Source organism: Xenopus laevis, chromosome 7L (assembly GCF_017654675.1).
Source record: "Xenopus laevis strain J_2021 chromosome 7L, Xenopus_laevis_v10.1, whole genome shotgun sequence".
NCBI classification, from domain to species: domain Eukaryota; kingdom Metazoa; phylum Chordata; class Amphibia; order Anura; family Pipidae; genus Xenopus; species Xenopus laevis.
Window position 1 is genome coordinate 128611637 of NC_054383.1, and position 21587 is coordinate 128633223.

General features: G+C 36.3%; 1 protein-coding gene across 1 annotated transcript; it reads left to right on the forward strand.

Moving 5' to 3' along the window:
- Positions 1-1186: 1186 nt before the first annotated feature.
- LOC108696817 (sialic acid-binding Ig-like lectin 8) lies at positions 1187-19935 on the forward strand. The gene is made up of 8 exons (XM_018226476.2): positions 1187-1250; positions 3184-3352; positions 6322-6738; positions 6938-6967; positions 12314-12568; positions 15647-15770; positions 16468-16558; positions 17694-19935. Exons 2-8 carry the CDS (start codon positions 3283-3285, stop codon positions 17835-17837), a joined length of 1131 nt encoding a protein of 376 aa, XP_018081965.1. The 5' UTR covers positions 1187-1250; positions 3184-3282; the 3' UTR covers positions 17838-19935.
- Positions 19936-21587: the final 1652 nt, after the last annotated feature.

Here is a 21587-nt window from a genome sequence, read left to right on the forward strand (position 1 = left end):
GTAGAAGAAGAAGAGAAGACTAGAGAAGAAGACTGATACTATTTTATTTGGAAAAAATATCTGTAAGTTTTTAGTTTGCTGGTATTTTTAGAGGGACAATAATGGAACTAGAATATTATGGTGATCAAGAGTCAGTGATTTTTTTAAAAAAAAAAGGAAACATTTTGTGATTTCCTTTGGTCGTATTATGGTATTATGTGGGTACACTTTATTATCTTATTTTTTAATAATATTTTTGTGAAATGTGTTAATCGCTCGTTATAAAAAAGTAATGTAGATGTAACATCATTGTTAATAACGGTATCTTAAAATAAGCCACTACTTGTTTATTTATGTTGCTGTGACTTTCTAAGGGGCAGATTTATTAAGGTTCGAATGGTAAATAAGGATTCTCCATTATTTTTTTGTCAAAACTCACAAATTTAAAAGCACCAACTCAAATCTAAATTCGAATGTGAAATGTATTATATCTCAACCATGGAAACAGCTCTAATTCGAATATATGCCACTTGCCAAATTCATATGCAAGTCAATGGCAGTGGTCCGTTGAGCCATTTGAAGATGTTAATAAACTTCCTGACATTAAAGTTTTTTCTGAGGAAAAATCGATTTGAGTGTTGTTTGTATTCGATTCGAATATAAATCGAATTTCTGGGTTGTTTCCATTCGATCTAATTCTAGACGTTTGAGTTTTTTCACAAATAACCTCTCAATCAAGTTGTGAGTACATTGAAATTTATTAGAGTAAAAAAAATTCTCATCAATTTGAAATTCGATCTTTCTTAAATCTGCCCCTTAAAGAGACACTGACATCAGAAAATAACCTTTTTTATAATCTATCATAATATTGTCTTTGAATGCTTTTACATGACCTTTCTTACTACCCTGTTCCACTATGAGGGGGCTGCCATATTTGTGCATCAGGAGTCCATTAGTATTAGAAACTCTGAAAAGTTAAGAAGGGACAGTCAAAATTATGTTGGTTTTATAAATTGCATGAAGTTTTCATTTAGATTCTTTCATGACTTTTTATCTGAAACGGATTTGGCACTTTTTATACCAAATACATCTATAGTTTTTCTCTGTCTGTCATTTATTGGTGCCTTGTGCAATGAATGCCAGGGAAGTCAGTGGTTACTGCTTTACTTCTGCTTTTACATTAACCAGACAAAACATTCTGTAGCAGGAAACCCAAGAAAATATCATTTGGTGGTAGAAAGCAGTAGAATAAGAAGAGAAGACTGACCCGTGTAAGTTTTTAGTTTGTTGGTATTTTTAGAGGTTCAATAATGGAACTATAGTATTATGGTGATGAAAAGTCAGTGGTTTTGAAGGAAATTCTAATTCGAATTCTCCATTTTTTTTTGTGCCAAAACTCACAAATTTTAATTTAAAAGCACCAACTCGAATGTAAATTCGAATGTGAGATTTATCATATCTCCGCCATGAAAATAGTTGTAATTTGAATATTCGTCACCTAAAACCTGTCGAGTTAAATTACAAAGCAATTGCAAAGGTCCGTTGACCTATTTGAAGATGTTAATAACCTTCCTGACATTTGAGGTTTGAGTGTCCTTCGTATTCGATTAGAATCAAATTTTTGGTCATTCCCATTTGATTGTATTTTAGACATTCCAATTTTTTTTTATAAATAACCTCCCATCCGAGTTGTGAGTACACTCAAATTTATTAGAGTAAAAGAAAATTCACATAAATTCGACCTTTGATAAATCTGCCCCTTAATGTGCTGCAGGCTGAGTGCTTTTATGCAGTTCAGATAATTCCGAGATAACTTTTTTTTGGGCAGGTTTATCAAAATGTAAAATTAAAGCTTAGCACAGGAAAAATTAATCCACTTTCCATTCATTCCTATGGGATTTGTAGAATCGTATTTAGCAACAGGTAAAAGTTAGAGTTTACCTCTTGATAAATGCAAACATCAATCATACAACATCCCATCGGAATGAATAGAAAGTGGGTTTATTTTTCTATACTGAGCTCTAATTATACATTTTGATAAATCTGCCCCTCGGCCCTTTAATGATATAGGACTATGCTGTTTATAAGGAAATAATTTACAGTTTGGTCCCATAGAGAAATGATCAAACTGTAGCATATATACATATAATACACAAAAGCCATGAATATCTTGTAAATTATATCCTTATAAACGGTGAGTTCTGATGTCATCAGTTATAAACGGTGAGTAGTGATGTCATTTCTGTCACATGACTCACTAAAACTTGTGTATTATAGTAAATAAAGTACCCCCTGTTGCAAAATATGAGGATATTAGAAGTAACCTCTGAGTTTTATGCCCTGTATAAAAACACTCAGCCTTCGGCCTCGTGTTTTTATATGGTCATGAAACTCCTCGGTAACTTATAATATCCTTATATTTTACAAAAGGGGGTACTTTATTCCCTATATAATACACAAAAGCCATGAATATTCTGTAAATTATATCCAACATGCTGCTTAGTTACCATACCATTAAGTACAATGAACAGTTATGGGACCTGTTATCCAGAATGCTTGGGATTTGGAATTTTCCGGATAAAGGGTCTTTCCATAATTTGGATCTTCATACCTTATGTCCACTACAAAATAATTTAAACATTAAATAACCCCAATAGACTGTTTTTGCTTACAATAAGGATTAATTATATCTTAGTTGGGATCAAGTACAAGTTACTGTTTTATTATTACAGAGAAAAAGGAAATCATTTAAAAAAAATGGATTATTTGATTATAATGGAGTCTATGGGAGATGGCCTTTCTGTAATTCAGATTTTTCTGGATAATGGGTTTCCAGAGAACAGATCCCATACCTGTACTGGGTTTCTATTACAGAGAAAAAGGAAATAATTTTTAAGAAATAAAATTATTTTATTAAAAATGAGTCTATTAGTAAATTTTTTTTAGTGATGTCATCGGTTATAATCGGAGCTTAGTGACATAATTTCTGTAACATGACTCACTGAAACATGTGTATTATAATAAATAATGTACCCCCTGTTGCAAAATATAAGGATATTAGAAGTCACCTCGGAATTCCAGTCTTGTTTTTATATGGTCATGGAACTCCTTTGTGATTTATAATATCCTTATATTTTACTAGAGGGGGTACTTTATTCCCTATATATAGATATGTACTGATAAATATGACCTTTTCATACACAGGTAGAGAAGAATTTAATGGATTCAGCTCAAACCAGTGTGATCTAATTGATCTAATTTGATTGGCCACTCACTGCCTTGGGAACACCACTAAACATTAGCATGCAGCACATACAGCCTCAGATTTTCGGATTTGTGGTTCAGTTATTTCTCTTGTCCGTGGCTGGGAATGGTGAGTACAAGCCACTGTGCATTACTGTTTATTAAAAAAGTTACTTTAGGCCCAGTTTTACCAAGAGGGTTATTAACTAAAATCCAAATTTATGTCCTATTTTACTTAAAAAAAAAAACCATGATCAAACTTCCACACTTGATTTGACCTTATTTATTAATAAAATAACCCAAATTCTTCGGATCACGGAATAAAATCAATAGAATCGAGTGAAAACCCAAAACGCTCAATTTTTTTCAGGCTTTTTCCCACATTGCTTGATTTTTTCGAGTTTTTGCATGAGAATCCTGAAAAAGTCGGATTTTTTAACAAAAAGCAGTGCAGACCACTAAAACTGAGCTGGTGAAGGCAAGTCTGGCGAAAGAGGTAACGTTCAGTAAAATCCGCATTTGCGGAGCAACATCCATTCGCCAGATCGAAAAGTTACCTGGCGTTAGAGTGCGGATCACCGCTAGCGTCTATCTCCTTCGCAAGCGAAGTGACGCCTGCGCCTGTAATGCTGTTCTAATCATAAATGTTTTTTAGAGAAAAAAACCCCGCCTGTTTATTATCAAGTATCCCGCAATAATAAGTATTACCACTATTTACTTACCGTATATACTCGAGTATAAGCCGTCCCGAGTATAAGCCGAGGTACCTAATTTTACCTCCAAAAACTGGGAAAGCCTATTGACTCGAGTATAAGCCGAGGGTGAGAAATGCAGCAGCTTCTGGTAAGTTTCAATCAAAAAATGTAAGGTTTCTGCTCCCATTGGAGGTGCCGGCGTCTCGTTTTTGGATGCCGGCGACCATTCTTGGACGCCGGCGACTATTCTTGGAGACTATTCTTGGACGCCGGCGACTATTCTTGGGCGCCGGCGACTATTCTTAGGCGACGGCGACCATTTTTGCGCTTGACCCGAGTATAAGCCGAGGTACAGTTTTTCAGCATATTTTGGGGGCTGAAAAACTCGGCTTATACTCGAGTATATACGGTAACTTAAGAAAGATTTTTAGGTTTGCATCAAAAGCTAACCTTAAAGTGCAGATAATAATTCACCAAATGAAATGCTAGTTCATTAAATACACGTGCTGATTTAGGGCATTAATCAATTCATTGTCCCATAATCAAATCTAATTATCATTTAATCATGAATTTTATAAACTTACAAAAAAAATGAATCGTAGGAGCAGATTCAATTTGATACCAAGATCAATTAAATAAATAAAGTGCTAATCAGAGCATATGTGAATTAATTAGGATTCTATCAATTAAAAAAGAACTTGATTCAAAAGGACAAACACGAAAAAAAATTGAGCGAAAATTCGAATCATACATTTTTGGATTTTTTTCCCCGAGAAGTCAGAATTTTTTGGATTTTTGTACAAAAAGCCCCAAATAAATGGATTTTGGGCTAATTCCAGCACAGACCACAGAAACTTCCAAATAGGATAGGGATCTCTCCCATTGACTTATATACAACCTCGGCAGGTCTGAGATGCCGGATTTTCGGATTCTGAATTTTTCCATTCTCAGGGTTTAATAATTCAAAAAAAAAACTTTGTTTTTTGTCATTCAGACTTTAATAATAACTTTAATAAATAAACGACCTTTGATCAATAACCCCCATTATGTTTAAATGATTTTTAGAAGACTAAAGGGGAAATGAAATAAAATTTGAAAAGATAACAATTTTGCAAATGAAAATTTGCATGTCTTCATTAGACTTTTATTGCATTGCGAATCCTAATTTCGTATTGCGAACCTTTAAGACCTGCTAGGAGGGGGTGTAAACTTTTGGCGAAATATAACCACTTTTATTACATACATTGCACACTATTGCAAACTATAAAATTCGCAATCACTATCCGACTTCAGCAAAGTGTTCACAAAGGCAAAATTGTTCACTTTGCAACCATTAATTCACATGGGAACTGTTTGCATTAGTGACCAATATTACATTCCCCCATTGAGGCATGAGGTTCCAAATTACAGAAAGACCCCATATCTGGAAAACCCAAGGTCCCCAGCATTCTGGATAACAGGCCCCAATACAGTCATTTCACTTAGTAAAGTGTGCACAATGTTTAGTACAGTAAAAGTATGGCATAAAATCATGAACAAAAAATGTTGAAACAAATGAAATCTACAAAAAGGCAGGTAATAAAAGAAAAGTGAGTTATTTTGAGTTAAAGGGATACTGTCATGGGAAAATTTAGTGCTGCTCCAGCAGAATTCTGCACTGAAATCCATTTCTCAAAAGCAAACAAATTTTTTTATATTTAATTATATTCAATTTTGAAATCCGACATGGGGTTAGACAATAGAAGAAAGCTATAGACTTAGGAGCAGATTTATCAAGGGTAGAATTTCGAATTGAAAAAACTTTGAAATTCGATTTCAAAAAGACCAACCGAAATTAAGTCAAAGTTTTTTTTTGGTCGAATAGGTCTGTATTCGATCGTATTTGAATCGTACTAATCAAAGGATAGCGCATTCGATCGAATTTGATTCAAAGATTTTCCCAAAAAAACCTTTGATTTTTCAAAGTCCACCAATTGACTCCAAATAGTTGTAGGAGGTCCCCCATAGGCTAAAACAGCAATTCATCAGGTTTTAGATGGCGAATGGTCGAAGTCTAATTTTTAAAGAGACAGTCCATGATAAATTTCGATATTCAAATTTTTTTTGCAAATTCAAATTGAATTTGGACTATTCCCTAGTCGAAGTACGCATAAAAAACTCGAAATCTGTTCAATTCAAAAATTCACCTTGACCTTTGATAAATCTGCCCCTTAATGTCAACCAATTGGTGTCAGTGGAATCTGATCTCTGTGCGGAAATTCCCTGTACATTTACCTTTCCTTCATATAGAAATTTATCTACAAGTGTCAAAGGGATGTGGAGGAGAACAGACATTAGTGACATTGTTGCAGCCTCTACAGATGCCTCTAAGGTTTCTTTTGTCTGTCTGTATGTTTCAATTTAGTGTCACTAAAGATCCACATCCATGCCTCCAATGAAATGAGTGGTGAGAGGAGAGCGCCGTGTGATCAACATGTCTCCTTGAATGTCAAGTCTGTTCCATCTGTATCTCCTAATTCTGTAATAGATCTACTGGGACCGACTATATCCCCTTTGGGGAAGCTGATCGCTGGGAAGCAAATAACACTGTCGTGTACGTCTCATCCAGCACCTCAAGGGTGCAAGGGAATGATCACATGGGAAGGAATGAGAAACATAAAGAACACAAATAACTATGAGAGGAAGGATCAGGCTGGAAAAATCACCTCTATATCAGTTATAAGATTTACTCCATCCCAGGGAGATGACAACAGCTCACTAACATGTACAGTGACTTACAGTGGGGTCTCCACTAATAGCAGCATCACCCTGGATGTTGAGTGTAAGTTTCCTCTCTTCCTCACTGACATCAAATATCTCCTCATTTAAATGTATTTTTATTTTATTTATCGCCTGAATTTTTACAGGATTTTACTTTTTAGATATATAGATACTCATTTCCCATAACCCCTGTATTTATACTGACGTGTTAATCTTAGTGTGAATTCTAACACAACACATATTTGTTATTTATGTTGCAGACCCTCCTTCAATGACAATAACAGTTGCAGGTAATATTTATATGCACATTATGGGACAGATTTATTAAGGGGCAGATCATAATTTAGAATTTTCAATTTTTTTTTTTGGTGTCAAAATTCACACATTCAAGTTTTAATCCCCCAAATGGAACGTGAGATTTATCACACCACGGAAACTGTTCTAATTCGAACATTCGCCACCTAAAACCTGCCGAGTTAATTTACAAGTCAATGGCAGAGGTCCGTTGAATAATTTGAATATGTTTATTGCCTTCCTGACATTTGATTTTTTTTAGGAGGAAATATTCAATTCAAATTTAATTCAAATTTTCTGGTCCGGACTATTCGATCGAATATTAGATGTTCACATTTTTTCTTAAATAATCTCCCATTCGAGTTGTGGGTATATTCAAATTTACACACACTGTAGCAGACAGCACCAACAGGAATATCTGTTTAAAAAGCCTTTATTTTGCTTTTCTTAGGTTTAATGATCAGGACAGTTACAACGTTTCAAGCCAAACAATGGCCCTTTATCAAGATAATGTTACACACATGTTGAAACATTTTATACTATATATCATAGCGCCATCTTGTGGCAAAATACTGAAAAAACATTATAGTACAGATACATTTTCAAATATTCGCATTTTAGTTGGTGGAACAATTCTGTCCACTAATTATCAAGACTATTCTTTTGTCCCAATATCTGTAAAATCAAACCATAAATAAAACCAAATAAAAATTTTTTTTATCGGAATATGGAGTGTAAATCATATTCCCGATTGAGGCCATGGGGTTCCATAGTTTCTAAGTATCGTATCCACCAGGCTTCTTTTTTAAGTAGTTCTTTATTTCTATCACCTCCTCTACGGAATATTGGAACATTATCTATAACCTGGAATTTAAGTTGTTGAACCTCATGGCCTTTCTCGGTAAAATGACATGCAACCAACCGCCTGCTCCACCTTTTTTAATCTAATGGCAGATTTGTGCTCCCTGATTCTGTCTCTTATCATTCGTGTGGTTTGTCCCACATATAAATATCCGCACAGGCATTTTATAACATATACCACAAAAGTAGATGTACATGTCCCCTGATCTTGATCGGGTTCCCTTTTCGGGGGTGATATAATATATCTCCCTCTTGACAGTTGGAGCAACAGTTGCAAGATAAACATCTTATTTTTTGGACATAATACACCTTGTTTTAGCTGTTTACCCCCTATATCTGACTTGACCAATATGGATCCAATGGTTCGATTTTTCTTATATGACATGAGGGGTGAATCATGAAAAGCCTCAATAGTTGGTGAGCCATCTCTCAATAAGCCCCAATGTCTATTGATTACCTTGGACATCTCTTGGCTCAATACAGTGTATTTAGAAACAAATCGAATTCTTTTATTTTTAGATTTTGATTTTCTATTCTCGATACCCATTCTATTGTTATCCACATCCCTGTGTTGTTCTTTTAGTAAGGAAATGGGGTATCCTCTCTCAAGAAATTTTTGTTGCGTTTCATCCAACCTTCTATTTGATCTATCCTCATCTGTCACAATACGTTTCACATGTAGAAATTGAGACTTTGGTGATTTCCTGGTTGAAAACAGATGAAAAGAATCAAAATGTAAAAGCGTATTTTTATCAGTGGGTTTGGTGAAAAGATCCACCTTTAAATTACCACCACAGTTGAGCACAAGGGTGTCCAAGAAGGCTATCTCTGATTCACTTTTATGCAATGTAAATTTTATATGTGGTAACCTTGAGTTAATCTGTTGGTGAAACTCTGTCAAGGACCAAAGTGGCCCCGCCCATAGCGCAAATACATCATCGATAAAACGTAACCATAATTTACAGTGTTGCACAAACAGCTCATTAGAATATATATATATTTCACCTCAAAATTGTTCATAAATATATTTGCGTAGGACGGGGCCACATTGGACCCCATTGCCGTCCCTTTGATCTGGACAAAAAAATCATCTTGAAACAAAAAGTAATTATTGTACAGTATCATTTCCAAACACTGCAATATAAAGTTCTTTTGAGATCCATCTAAAGTCTCATCTTGTTCCAACTCGATGCGGACGGCCTCCACACCCCCATCATGCGGGATAGAGGTGTAGAGGCTCTCCACATCAAAGGTCACCAACATAAAATCCTGTGGCAAATCAGAGATATTATGTAATTTTGGCAAAAAATCATTAGTGTCTTTCAGAAAAGATCTGTGGTTATGTAAATACATCCTGATAGCTTGATCTACAAAAATAGACAAAGGGCATAATATAGAATTAATGCATGAAACAATTGGTCGACCAGGAGGTCTTTCCAAACATTTATGGATTTTAGGCAAAATATAAAAAATTGGTGAAACCGGGGCAGACTGATGAAGAAATTGTGCTAAAGTAAGATCTATCACCTCCAATTCTAAGGCCTGATTGACCAGACCTTCAATTCCCTTGATCCAGCTAATGTTACACACATGTTGAAACATTTCGAATATTTGAGAATTTATCTGTACTATAATGCTTTTTCAGTATTTTGCCACAAGATGGCGCTATGATATATAGTATAAAATGTTTCAACATGTGTGTAACATTAGCTTGATAAAGGGCCATTGTTTGGCTTGAAACATTGTAACTGTCCTGATCATTAAGCCTAAGAAAAGTAAAATAAAGGCTTTTTAAACAGATATTCTTGTTGGTGCTGCCTGCTACAGTGTGTGTGGATATTCAGAGTCGGTTGGAGTGGACACCGAATGACGTGCACCTAACTACTAAATGGGATATTTGAGTTCCTGGTGAGTGCTGGCTGAATTGTATTTTGCTGAACTATATTCAAATTTATTCAACCTTTGATAAATCTGCCCATATATGTTCATTTAACTGTGGGAGCCCTGAGCTATTATTTGGCGGTTCTGTTAACCCCTTACTGAGTCTCTAAAATTGGGTTCTTAAATATAAAATATACCTCCCTTTTTTACATGAGCTCATTTAATTAGGGCACTCAATAAAGGTGCATAAACAGTAGCTGAATTTTCAGAAATAAATATATATATATATATATATTTATATATAATACACAAGAGACATGAATATCCTGTAAATGATATCCTTATACTTATACTTATCCTTATATATATATACTCGAGTATAAGTCGATCAGAGTATAAGCCGAGGTACCTAATTTTACCTACAAAAACTGGGAAAACTTATTGACTCTAGTATAAGCCTAGACACAACTACAGCCCTGTCTCCCAGCAGCGCACATTCCGCCAAAGCGACCCCCAGCGATCAACCGGACTTCTTTGCAAAGTTGATGGTGATAGAGAATTGCCAAACGGATTACTGTGTGCATTGTCCCACTGTCCCACTACCATGTGCAGAGGGTGCTGTGTGATATTGCCATCACTGTTAATCTTTCATATAACCAACAGAGGGTGCTGTGTGATATTGCCATCACTGTTAATCTTTCGTATAACCAACAGAGGGTGCTGTGTGATATTGCCATCACTGTTAATCCTTCATACAACCAACAGAGGGCGCTGTGTGATATTGCAGTCACTGTTATTGTTTCATATAACCAACAGAGGGCAATGTGTGATATTCCAGTCACTGTTATTCTTTGATATAACCAACAGAGGGCGCACTGCTATTCTTTCATATAACCAACAGATGGCGCTGTGTGATATTGCAGTCACTGTTATTCTTTCATATAACCAACAGAGGGCGCACTGTTATTCTTTCATATAACCAACAGAGGGTGCTGTGTGATATTGCAGTCACTGTTATTCTTTCATATAACCAACAGAGGGCGCTGTGTGATATTGCAGTCACTGTTATTCTTTCATATAACCAACAGAGGGCGCTGTGTGATATTGCAGTCACTGTTATTCTTTCATATAACCAACAGAGGGTGCACTGTTATTCTTTCATATAACCAACAGAGGGTGCTGTGTGATATTGCAGTCACTGTTATTCTTTCATATAACCAACAGATGGCGCTGTGTGATATTGCAGTCACTGTTATTCTTTCATATAACCAACAGAGGGCGCTGTGTGATATTGTAGTCACTGTTATTCTTTCATATAACCAACAGAGGGCGCTGTGTGATATTGCAGTCTCTCCCCAAGTGAACTGTTGGTATAGGAATGATTAAAAGTGACTGCAATCTCAGCAACTGCCCGCTGACCCGAGTATAAGCCGAGGTAGACTTTTTCAGCACATTTTGGATGCTGAAAAACTCGGTTTATACTCGAGTATATACGGTAAATGGTGCTTAGTGAGGTCATCGGTTATAATGGAGCTTAGTGATGTTATTTCTGTCAAATTACTTCACTGAAACTTGTGTATTATAATAAAGTATCCCTTGTTGCAAAATACGAGGATATTAGAAGTCACCTCGGAGTTCCATGACCTGTATAAAAACATGTTTTATATATATATATAAATCACCACTAATTTTTAAAACCATTAGGCGGAGGTGCAATGAGGCTGTGACCACAAAATACATATAGACAAATATAAGAGTCCTCTGCACTCAACCCATTATCAATATATTTAAGACAGAGACATTTTGTGCATACTGCTACTGAAAAATGCCTTACCCTTTAAACAAAACAGGGATTGTTTGTCCATATATTGCAATATATTTAAGCTGAACAACTACGTCAAAGTCATCCCATATCTGGCCAGTCCTATGCTTAACTTTCATCTGATTCATTAAGAATTCTATTGCTTCATTATACATTTTACAAAGGGACTAAGTTTTACCTGCAACTTACTTGCTGCTTTCAAAGTAAAACTCCCAAACTTGGCTGCCCTTTCTCCACGGTAACTTATACAATCCTTATATAAGAGAGGATACTTTATTCAGTGTTTGTGGGATTTCTGCCACCTTTCTAAAGATCCCAGAGAGGATGGAAATGCCTCCTGTTATCCTGTATTAGTGATGTATAATATACTGTACATTAACCTCAGCTAAAAATTGCTCTTGGAGAATGTGCCTATTATTCTGTCCTTAAAATGAACCATTCATATGATGTAGACTACTAAAAAATTCTAAGAACTATATACTTGCCAGGGGCAGTGTGTCTAGCAAAATGAAAATAAAGTATAAGTGAAAGAAAAGCTGTGCTTGAATCTGTACTTGATGTTATCTGTCTGCAACCTCCCACTCCTATTTATCTACCCTTTAAACCAGCCTAGTTGCTAAGGTCTGTAACCCTTGCAACCAGATTGATTTAAAATTCAAAATAGTTGACAAATTTAAAAAAAACGGTAACAAACAGTTGTAGCACATACCTAGGAGTTAGTACAGGTTTTAAACTATTCTACATGTTCTACACTAGTGTTTTCTATTTTTCTTTCTAGGATATAATGGAACTTATGAAAACAAATCTGTGACTATTAAAGAGGGAGACTCGAGGCTTGTCCGATGTGAAGTCAACAGCAACCCAGTGGCTAAGGTTTCCTGGAGTAGAAAAAAAGACATTTTTATTAGAACATCTGGTAAGAGTCTGACTCTTGCACTTAACAACGTTTCAGTTGCTGACGCTGTAACCTACAAGTGCTTTGCCCAGAATACTCACGGATCCATCACTGCTACTGTTACTATCAATGTAGAATGTAAGTAGCAATAATGCGAATGGTATCTGTGTTCCAGAGTCAGTATTTAAAAATTAGATTTGTAATGAACCCGTAGGTGTGCTGTATAAGTGTACTGCTTGTAATGTAGCTCTGACACAATTAGACTAGGGACAACAACTAATAACAAAAGAGAAGGTGTCACAAGTAACTAGAATTAATAACTCACCAGCCCCAGACCCTCAGCTCCGGGAGCAAAAAAAACCGTCAGCAATACAAACAATGGGGTCCTCCAGGCACTCTAGGTATATATACAGGGCCACAATTATTAAGTAAAAAGAACCATTTATTTCAATTACATACAGAAAATCTCCCAACTGTCCAGTTTTTCGCAGGACAGTCCCGATTTTGACAGCTCAACCCGCAGTCCCGGATTATTATTGAAATGTCCAGACTTTCTCTTTGATCTCCTGCACTGAACAGCCAGAAAAAGATACAAAGTTTCTAACTAACTGGCTTTTGGCAGAGAGTCAAGAATACGTTGCAGGTGCATTTGTAACATTTGTTACAATTAAAGATAAGCAAAGAAAAAATTGTAACAATTTAAGATAAGCAGGTTTCTTGGGGAAACTGTGACTTGCAGCCTAAAGGGCAATTCGCCTTCATTAACAAAACTGTAATAACACATTAAACCTGACCCCAAAACCCCTAGAAATTTGTTCAAACTTTCCATAACCTGACAAATTTTGTAATAGGACGTAGTAATTAGGAAGTGTGGTCATAAAAGGATTGTGGTCAAAATTTTTTGCCGCACTGCGCGTGGAAAAGCTTTGTGTCCCTCTTTTTATTTTCAAATTGTTGGAAAATATGCAATTAAATTAAAAAGTTATCATCTCCAATGACCCTAGGGGGCAGATTTATAAAGGGTCGAATTTCGAGGGTTAAAAAACCCTCGAATTCGACCTTAGAAGTAAAAATCCTTCGAATTCGAATAACGAATTTGAAGGAGTTAGAGCAAAAGCTTTGATTGATCGATCGAATAAAAATAGAACGATTCGAACAATTTTAATCGATCGATGGAAGGATTTTTATTCGATCAAAAAAAAACTTAGAAAGGTGCTGGGGAAGGTCCCCATAGGCTAACATTGCACCTCGGTAGGTTTAAACTGGCGAAGTATGAAGTCTAGGAATTTTTTAAAGAGACAGTACTTCGATTATCGAATAGTCGAATCATTTTTACTTCGAATCATTCAAATCATTCGATTCGATCGAATTTGACCAATTCGATGGTCGAAGTACCCAAAAAAATCCTTCGAAATTCACATATTTTTTTATTAGAACTATTCAATCGAGTTTAGTAAATCTGCCCCTAGGTGTTTCGTGCTGTATAGGCACTTATTCATTGGCTTAGGGACAACTCCTGGCCAGTACCAGCAAAGTGTGTATTACCTGTCTAGAGTTAAGCAATCTATAGAAAAACACCCACAGACTATAATGTATTTTTAAAAATTCTTGAGCAAAAATGTGCCATTGTGATTGGATTAGTGGAAGAGTTTATATGCCGAGAATTTCCCACACCAGTCAGTTGAACTGAAGAAGCTGCTCGGATGAGTAGTGAAATGTCTTCATTGATTACTCAGCAAGTCCAGTTTTTTTAGATTGACCTATACTAGATATACAGCTTAGTAAATGAACCCTAGTCTTATAAACCAAGTTGCTGCCAAAATGGCCATTCACATATGCGTGAGGCAAAGGATTCTCTGTTGCAACAATGTATGCCCCTTAAAAGACATGAATTTATAAGATCCAGTCTGTGCATATTTCCCCCCACACATCCTTTTGTTGTGCTCATGCAGTATTCAAAGTGCAGTGGGGCTACAATTCACTAGAGTAGCTAATAAAGTGAAAGAGCCATGGTGTAAGGGATTCTGGAAATATCCCCACTGAAAGGAGGTTGGTGAGCCAAGGAACAATAATGAATAATGAATATGAGATTGAACTAGGGTTTAAATATGACACAGCTGTCTCTGGTTGGCTGACCAATAAGTTGTTGGGTTGTTATGGAAAAGCAAAGTGGAAACACGAGAATGAGAAAAGAGAACTTGCCGGCTCCATTATGAACCAGATTCAATTTAGTGAAAAAAGTTCTCATGGTTTATTACGTAAAAAGTCATGGATGAGATTCAGTTCTAGGAGAAAAAAACTTTTCTCCAAATTCAGTTCCAATTTTTTCTCATAGACATCAATAGAGTTTTCACGTGATTAACAATGCAAAAGTTTCATGAATTGAATTGCATCTCAAATTGAATCTCATCAATAAAACAGTTTTCTGTATTTAAAAGGGTCTAGTTTCACAAGAGGACATGGTTCTGCCACCTTATAAGACACTGATAAGGCCCATTCTATAATCGACTGTACAGTTTTGGTTTACAGTTGTCAAAAAAACAAGGTTTAATCTTAAAGTGTAGGAATTTTTATTTAAAGCACAAACGACTTCTTTGTACAAATCTCTCGAGATACAAATTATAATTCAGAAAAAAGTCCGATGCCTCTTTAGGAAGAAAATGCAAAGTAACTGATACTAAAAAATTATTAACACTGCAGATAAATATCACGGGTGATGTTTCCCATAGCAACCAATCAGCAATTAGATTTGAACTGTCTCCTAAGTTGGAAAACAAAACTTGATTTGATTGGTTGCTATGGGCAACATCACCAGTGATATATACCTTGAGTGTTAGCAAACACACACTTTTCTTATTACAAAGTTACTCCAAAGACCTGTCTTTTTGGAGCCAGGATGGAAATATTTTCCCAAATTGGAAAAAAAGTTGATTTTTTTTGGCCTTCCTCTGAATTTGTTCCAGGTTATGTAGACTACACATGGGCAAAGGGTTGAACTTACCATGTATCTGTCCTCAGCTACTATGTACTACAGTAACTATGTAAAGCCGGTTGCCTCCTGGAATACAAAATAATAAAGTTACTTTTTGAAGTCATATGGCATTTCCTCCTTGAGATTAAGTGGATTCTCCATTTTTGGGTTACAGGCAATTTATGTAATGTCTCAATCAACTACTTCTCCTGATGAAACACAATCTATTCATATATTTATTTTAGCTCTCACGAATAACACGATCCATCTTAAAGGAATTACGTTTGGTGGAATTTTTGTCTTACTCACTATCATACTCCTCACTATCATAGTAATTACAGTAGTTTTGGTGATGAGATGCAAGAAAAAGTAAGTACCTGTATGCCTTCTAATGAACTAGTTGTGATTATCTCCAGCTTTGCTAAACACTTTGGGGGTTATTTATTAAAGTCTGAATGCTAAAAACTCGAAAAAAAAAATAAGTGGGGAAAAAAACTCAAATTTATCAGATTTATTATACCCCGAGGCTGCAAAAAGTCAGAATCTGAAAATTTGCCATCTCAGACCTGCCGAGGTTGGATATAAGTCAATGGGAGCGGTACCTCTCCTATTTGGAAATTTCTGTGGTCTGCACTGTAATTACCCCGAAAATTCGAGCGATTCGGGATACATACAGATTTTCACTCGATTTTATCGAGTCTTTCCCCAATCAGATTAAATCATGCTTTTGTAATAATAAATAAGGTAAGATTGTGAATTCTAGTTTGGTCTGACTTTTTTTATTTTAAAAAATCATATAAATTAGGATTTTGATAAATAACCCCCTGTATGTTCTGAAACAAAACTGTATGTAATAGAATGCCTATCAGATTTAATAACATTTGAATCATTTTTCAAAAGATGTTGATATTTATCAAAATCAAGGGAAGAATTAAGATCTGACAAACATTTATTAAAGTCTGCACTTTCTAATACTGAACAAAAATATTTATTTTTTAAGGTTTTAAAATATAATTTACATATTTTTAATACTGAGTATACTTTTTTTTTGCATTTGTTTTACCAGGAGAAGGTCACCAGAACAGGTTGAAGAAAACAAAAGGTCATCACCAAATAACTATGAAGTGGTTCACTGCAATATAGAAAGAATTTCTAATGTAAGATTCTGTTCTTGCTGCCTTTATATCAGTTATTATTAGCTATAAATCCAACTTGGATTGCCAAACTGTTCTGCCTGGCAAAGCCCATTATTTCCTATGGGAAAAATCAAAATGAGAAGTTCAACAAAGTTGTGTCAACTTATTGGATTTCACTTACATTAAAGGATTTTTATGTAATTCTATCTAATATCTAGAAGTATGTGTAAATAGGGCCCCACATATTTAAGAGGCTGTTCAATTCATGTGCAGTATTTCAGTAGAGGGGTTTAATTGAAATCTTTGATAATAATATATCCAAACAAGAATGTTATATAACTGGATGTAACCCAGTGCACACTAACATAGATTTCTAGTAAACTTTGAGCCCAGGATTTATCCTAAAAGTGTTGTTTACTCATTCATTTTATATTAAAATGACCATGTTTTAATCTGGAAATATAGAGGCCTATAGAGCATTCTCATTTTAGAAGTTTTAGTGAACACAGAAAAAGTCATTGCATATACAAAGTAATTTAGAAGATCTAAGACCAATGTGGCCCTATTTTTGACTTTTCCAACTCATATATTCAGGTATAGCCGAACTGTTACACCAACATGTAGGGGGTTATTTATCAAAGTCTGAATTTATCTCAATATTTTCTGACAAATCCGCATGGGTTTTTTTGGCTTTTCTATTAATACACTTTCCCGAAAATTTTGTTTGCGGGAAAAAATCGTGAAAAATACGAATTTTACAAAATTTCCATCGGAAAACTCAGATTTTTTTTTTTGGCCAAAAACTTTGGATTTTTGCATGAAACCCAGCGCAGATCAAAAAATCTTTGGGACTTCTCCCATTGACTTATTGCCAACCTCGGCAGGTCTGAGATACTGGATTTTCCTTCCTCAGGGTAAAATAAATTCCGGATAATTTGTGGTTTTTTTTTTTTAAAAAAAAATAAATTTTATACTTAAAAAAACACACATTTTTCAGATTTTCAGCATTTGAAGTTTAGTAAATAACCCCCGTAGAGTGGTGACTAAGAGGGTGTTGCTCTTATTTTTTGCTTAGTGAATATAACTAACCAGCTTTCCTTAACAAACATTTTATTCCCTAAGTCACTCAATTGATAACATATTTTTCATATTCCAGCAAGAACCCAACATGGCTGTCAGCTCTCCAAGTGAATGTGAAAGATCAAATGAAGACCTGCAATATGTGACCCTTGATTTCTTAAGGTCAAAACCAGAAAGCTCTCCAGAACCACAAGAGTCTTTATATTCAGAAGTCAAATGAAACCAAAAAAAGGAATTGGTGGCATAAGAGAAAAGACCATGATCTGTATTTGCCCTTGTCATAACTGTTGATCACCTGTCACAAAACAATGAAGAGTCTAGCCTCAGGAACAATTTATTATTACACTGTATTGACAAGCAAAACTGTTACATCTACAGTATGTAATGAGTAATCTCAGGCAAAAGACAAGGCCTTGCAAAATGGACTATTTGGATATTTCTTCATGCCGTCATGAAATCAGGAACTCTTGATATTGTTTTCTCTGGTGATACTGATTGTCCACTTTATTATATATACGGGTGGGCAGATTTCCAATTTATGTCTGCATTTCAAATGGAATATACACAAGACAAAATATTTAAGCAACAAGAGAAAGTCAAATGGGCTGACTTGCAGAGCCAGAACTAGGGGTAGGCAGAAGATGCATGTGCCTAGGGTGCACAGGTGAGGGGGGCACTTAGCACATACCTCCTCTTTGTCTACCCCTATTGCAGGCGCCCTGCCCCCAACTCCCCACTGAAGATTAGTAACCACCTGCTCAGGTGCCCCTGTGTGACATCACTATGTGCACATGCTTTTTCATGGGGGCACAAAGGAGGGGGCACCTGGATCTGCTGATATGAATCTTTCTGGAACATTAACGCTGTTGGGGTTTCATGTATTATAGCATCATAATAAGAATAGGTCACTAATTAGAGCATTTATACCCAAATATGTACAAACTGTACCTAAGACGATAAAATGCATATTCCTTTAATTAATTGCTATTGCTTCAAAAAGATTTTCAGGCTTTTCAAAAAAAAAAAAAAAGCAAAACACGTGGCAATGTGTTCTAGAATGATCTGGATATATATATATATATATATTTATATATATAGATAGATAGATAGATACAGTATATAGCTTGTTGCTGAGCAGGGTTTCCCTTAGCAGGATTTGAAGAAAATTAAAGTATAGCATCTAAAACCTGAACTTTTTATTTATTCATATGTCACCTATGCAAAAAAAAAAAAAACCCTGCTCTGCAACAATCTGAGGTAATCGGAGCAGAAACCTCAGGTAAGTTCAGGAACTCATGTGGGGTTTCAGTGAATGATTGCTTGAGCTCAAGGCTTCAGTTCTCATAAATCGGTGGAGTTGCCACCTTTTCCTGGTGCTAACTATGGGCCGGGACGTAACATGGGTGGACCAATTGCATGGTGAATCAAGCCAATGCTATATTGGGGGTGGTACGATGATATCGGTGCTATTGTGGTGACCGGCTAGCATTTCCAGAGTAGGGGTTGTGTCACTTTTGGATTTACATTTAAAACTGTGATTTGCATCTGATATTATATCTAATGAGTGACTAGTTCAAGACCTATTATCCAGTTTTCCTATACATCAGGGTGCTTTAGTCAAACATTTGTAGGGATCCATAGGGTTAATTTCACCTATGGTCCTAAAAGTACCACATAGTGGGAAATCCACTGTTTGGCTAGCTATGGGTTGGACCTAAATTGAAGGGAGGGGGAGTGAGCCATTTTCCCCTGTGCAGTGTGTTCTGGCAGATACTGGAGTTGGCCAGAAGGTGTCACTGCTGCGCAACTGCTTCAAGCTTCAAGTCACCCTGTGCTCACATTCATTGCTGCTTTTACTTTCACTGAGAGTGGACAGAACTGCTGCAGAGATATGAGAAGCCTCTAGAAGTGCTTGGTGTACAGGAGCCCCAAGCCTGGGAGCTTGACCAGAAGGGTCTTGAGCTCTAATGCAAAACAGGACTTTTTGTGTGCTTGAACAGTGGAGAGTGTTGGGAGCTGTGACATGAGGAATAAAGGGGGTTTGTTGTGCTTGCACTGCGGATAGTGTTGGGAGCTGTATCTGAGGGAGGATAGTGGAAGGATCCAGCGAGAAACAGGCTTTGTGTGCCTGCTATGCGGGAGCAACAACCTCTGTCTAGCCGAAGAGGTATTTGGGCAGGTATCGCTACCTGGGGAAAGTTTAAGAGCTCTTTGGGAAAAGGGAGTGAGACTTTCATTGTCCACCAGGAGTGGAGTGTGGAACTTTGCCTGGTAAGGAGGTGCCAGGATGCAAAGGCTTCCCCAGGGTAGGGGGTCATTAATATGTGAACTGCATATTTAATTTGCGCTTTTACACTTATATAAAATTATTTGTTATACAGCACTTGGTGTGTTTAATTGTTGTTTTCTAATGGGTGTATTCCCAGATCCCACTAGGTGGATGCACTGCCATGTGAAATAAATTCCTAGTACCCTTTAACTTAGCAAAGGGAATTCAGGACCTGTATCTGGTTAGAAAGTAATGGTGTGCAACCTATGGGACAGGTAGGTGGCCAAGATGGGGTTACATATTGTAACAAATTAAAGATGCTATGGTGGGCCTCCTGTGCTTGTGGGCTCAGGGCAAATGTGAGTTTATTTAATGTCGTTGACAGTAGGTTATAGAGGTAAGTCCAACTTAACTGGATGGTATATATAATAACTGAAATGGGGAGCACAGAAACGATGACCAGCATCAACAGTTCACTCTGTGCTGCACAATGAATCACGTGCCACTTAGAGTACATAGCCAGTGTGCAGAAAAAATATTTTAAAGTGAATACTATATAGAAAAATTACTTTTATTTACCTTGTTAAAAAGCCGTCATAAACCAGGGAATCCTAAGCTTTATGCGTCTCATGGCATCTCACTTTTTCTTTTAACTTGTCAAAAATTTGAATTGTGCAACTTCTTCAGATTGGGCAGAGAGGAAGAGAAATAAACAGTGCAGGGAGAAGGTTCAATGAACAGGGCAGAGAGGGAGAGAAAAGGACACTGCAGGGAGGGGAGGGGGAAAGGAACAGGACAGAGAACAAGCAGTAAGGGTGATCCGATGTCTGCAGGGAAGTACTGAGTGTCACATCACAAACATGCCCACTCCTCCCTCAGTGGCTGCTGCTCTGTAACTTAGGCAGAAGATGTCGGAAGCTCCAGAGCTTGATACTGGAAACTCCTGGACAGGAACCTTGCAAAGGGGGTGGGCTGTGCACAGTTTTAAAGCTAATACAGATGTTTTTCACCCAAAAAGGTAAAAATAAAAACTATTTCTTCTATTTTACATGGTTTGCTGTATTGTGAAAATATATGCTATATGTCCCCTTTAACAATGGATGCTGTTTCAAGTGACACTCCTAATCCAGCAGAAAAAGAAATGCTAATTGTCCATCATCCTAAAAATGTATGGGAGGATCCTGTTGGTATGCACCAACCATCTTTTCCTAGCTAGCCAATGACACACCCATATAGTGTTTATGGTGCAACAATACCCAACTTATTTATTGGTAATAACCCAACAACAACACCGCCACTTTATAGTGTTCCTGCAGCTACACACCACTACCTTTTTTAATACACATGGGGGGTATATTTATCAAAGAGTGACATTAATAGTGAAGTTCTGCCACTAGAGTGAAATTCCGTCACTCTCCATTTATTTCTATGAGACTTTTAAAGGCGTATTTATCAATGGGTGAACTTTCACTTTCACCCATTGATAAATACACCTTTCAAAATTCCATAGAAATGAATTGAGAACTGCGGAATTTCACTCTAGTGGCGGAACTTCACTCTTTGATAAATGTACCCCTTAAAATCCACATACTTGATCCAATGTGTCTTCTTATATGTGGCCTGCACGAAAGCTTTTTTTTTTTTTTGCAACAACTGATGCCTACAACATCAATGTCCTCTTCAAGTTTAACAAATGCTTTA

Bases quoted from the DNA above. Each gene is read 5' to 3' on its own strand.
- LOC108696817 (XM_018226476.2), top strand. From the start codon at position 3,283: ATGCAGCACATACAGCCTCAGATTTTCGGATTTGTGGTTCAGTTATTT. The intron at 6,739-6,937 runs GTAAGTTTCCTC...TTTATGTTGCAG, and splicing joins CATCACCCTGGATGTTGAGT to ACCCTCCTTCAATGACAATA. The intron at 12,569-15,646 runs GTAAGTAGCAAT...TATTTATTTTAG, and splicing joins TGTTACTATCAATGTAGAAT to CTCTCACGAATAACACGATC.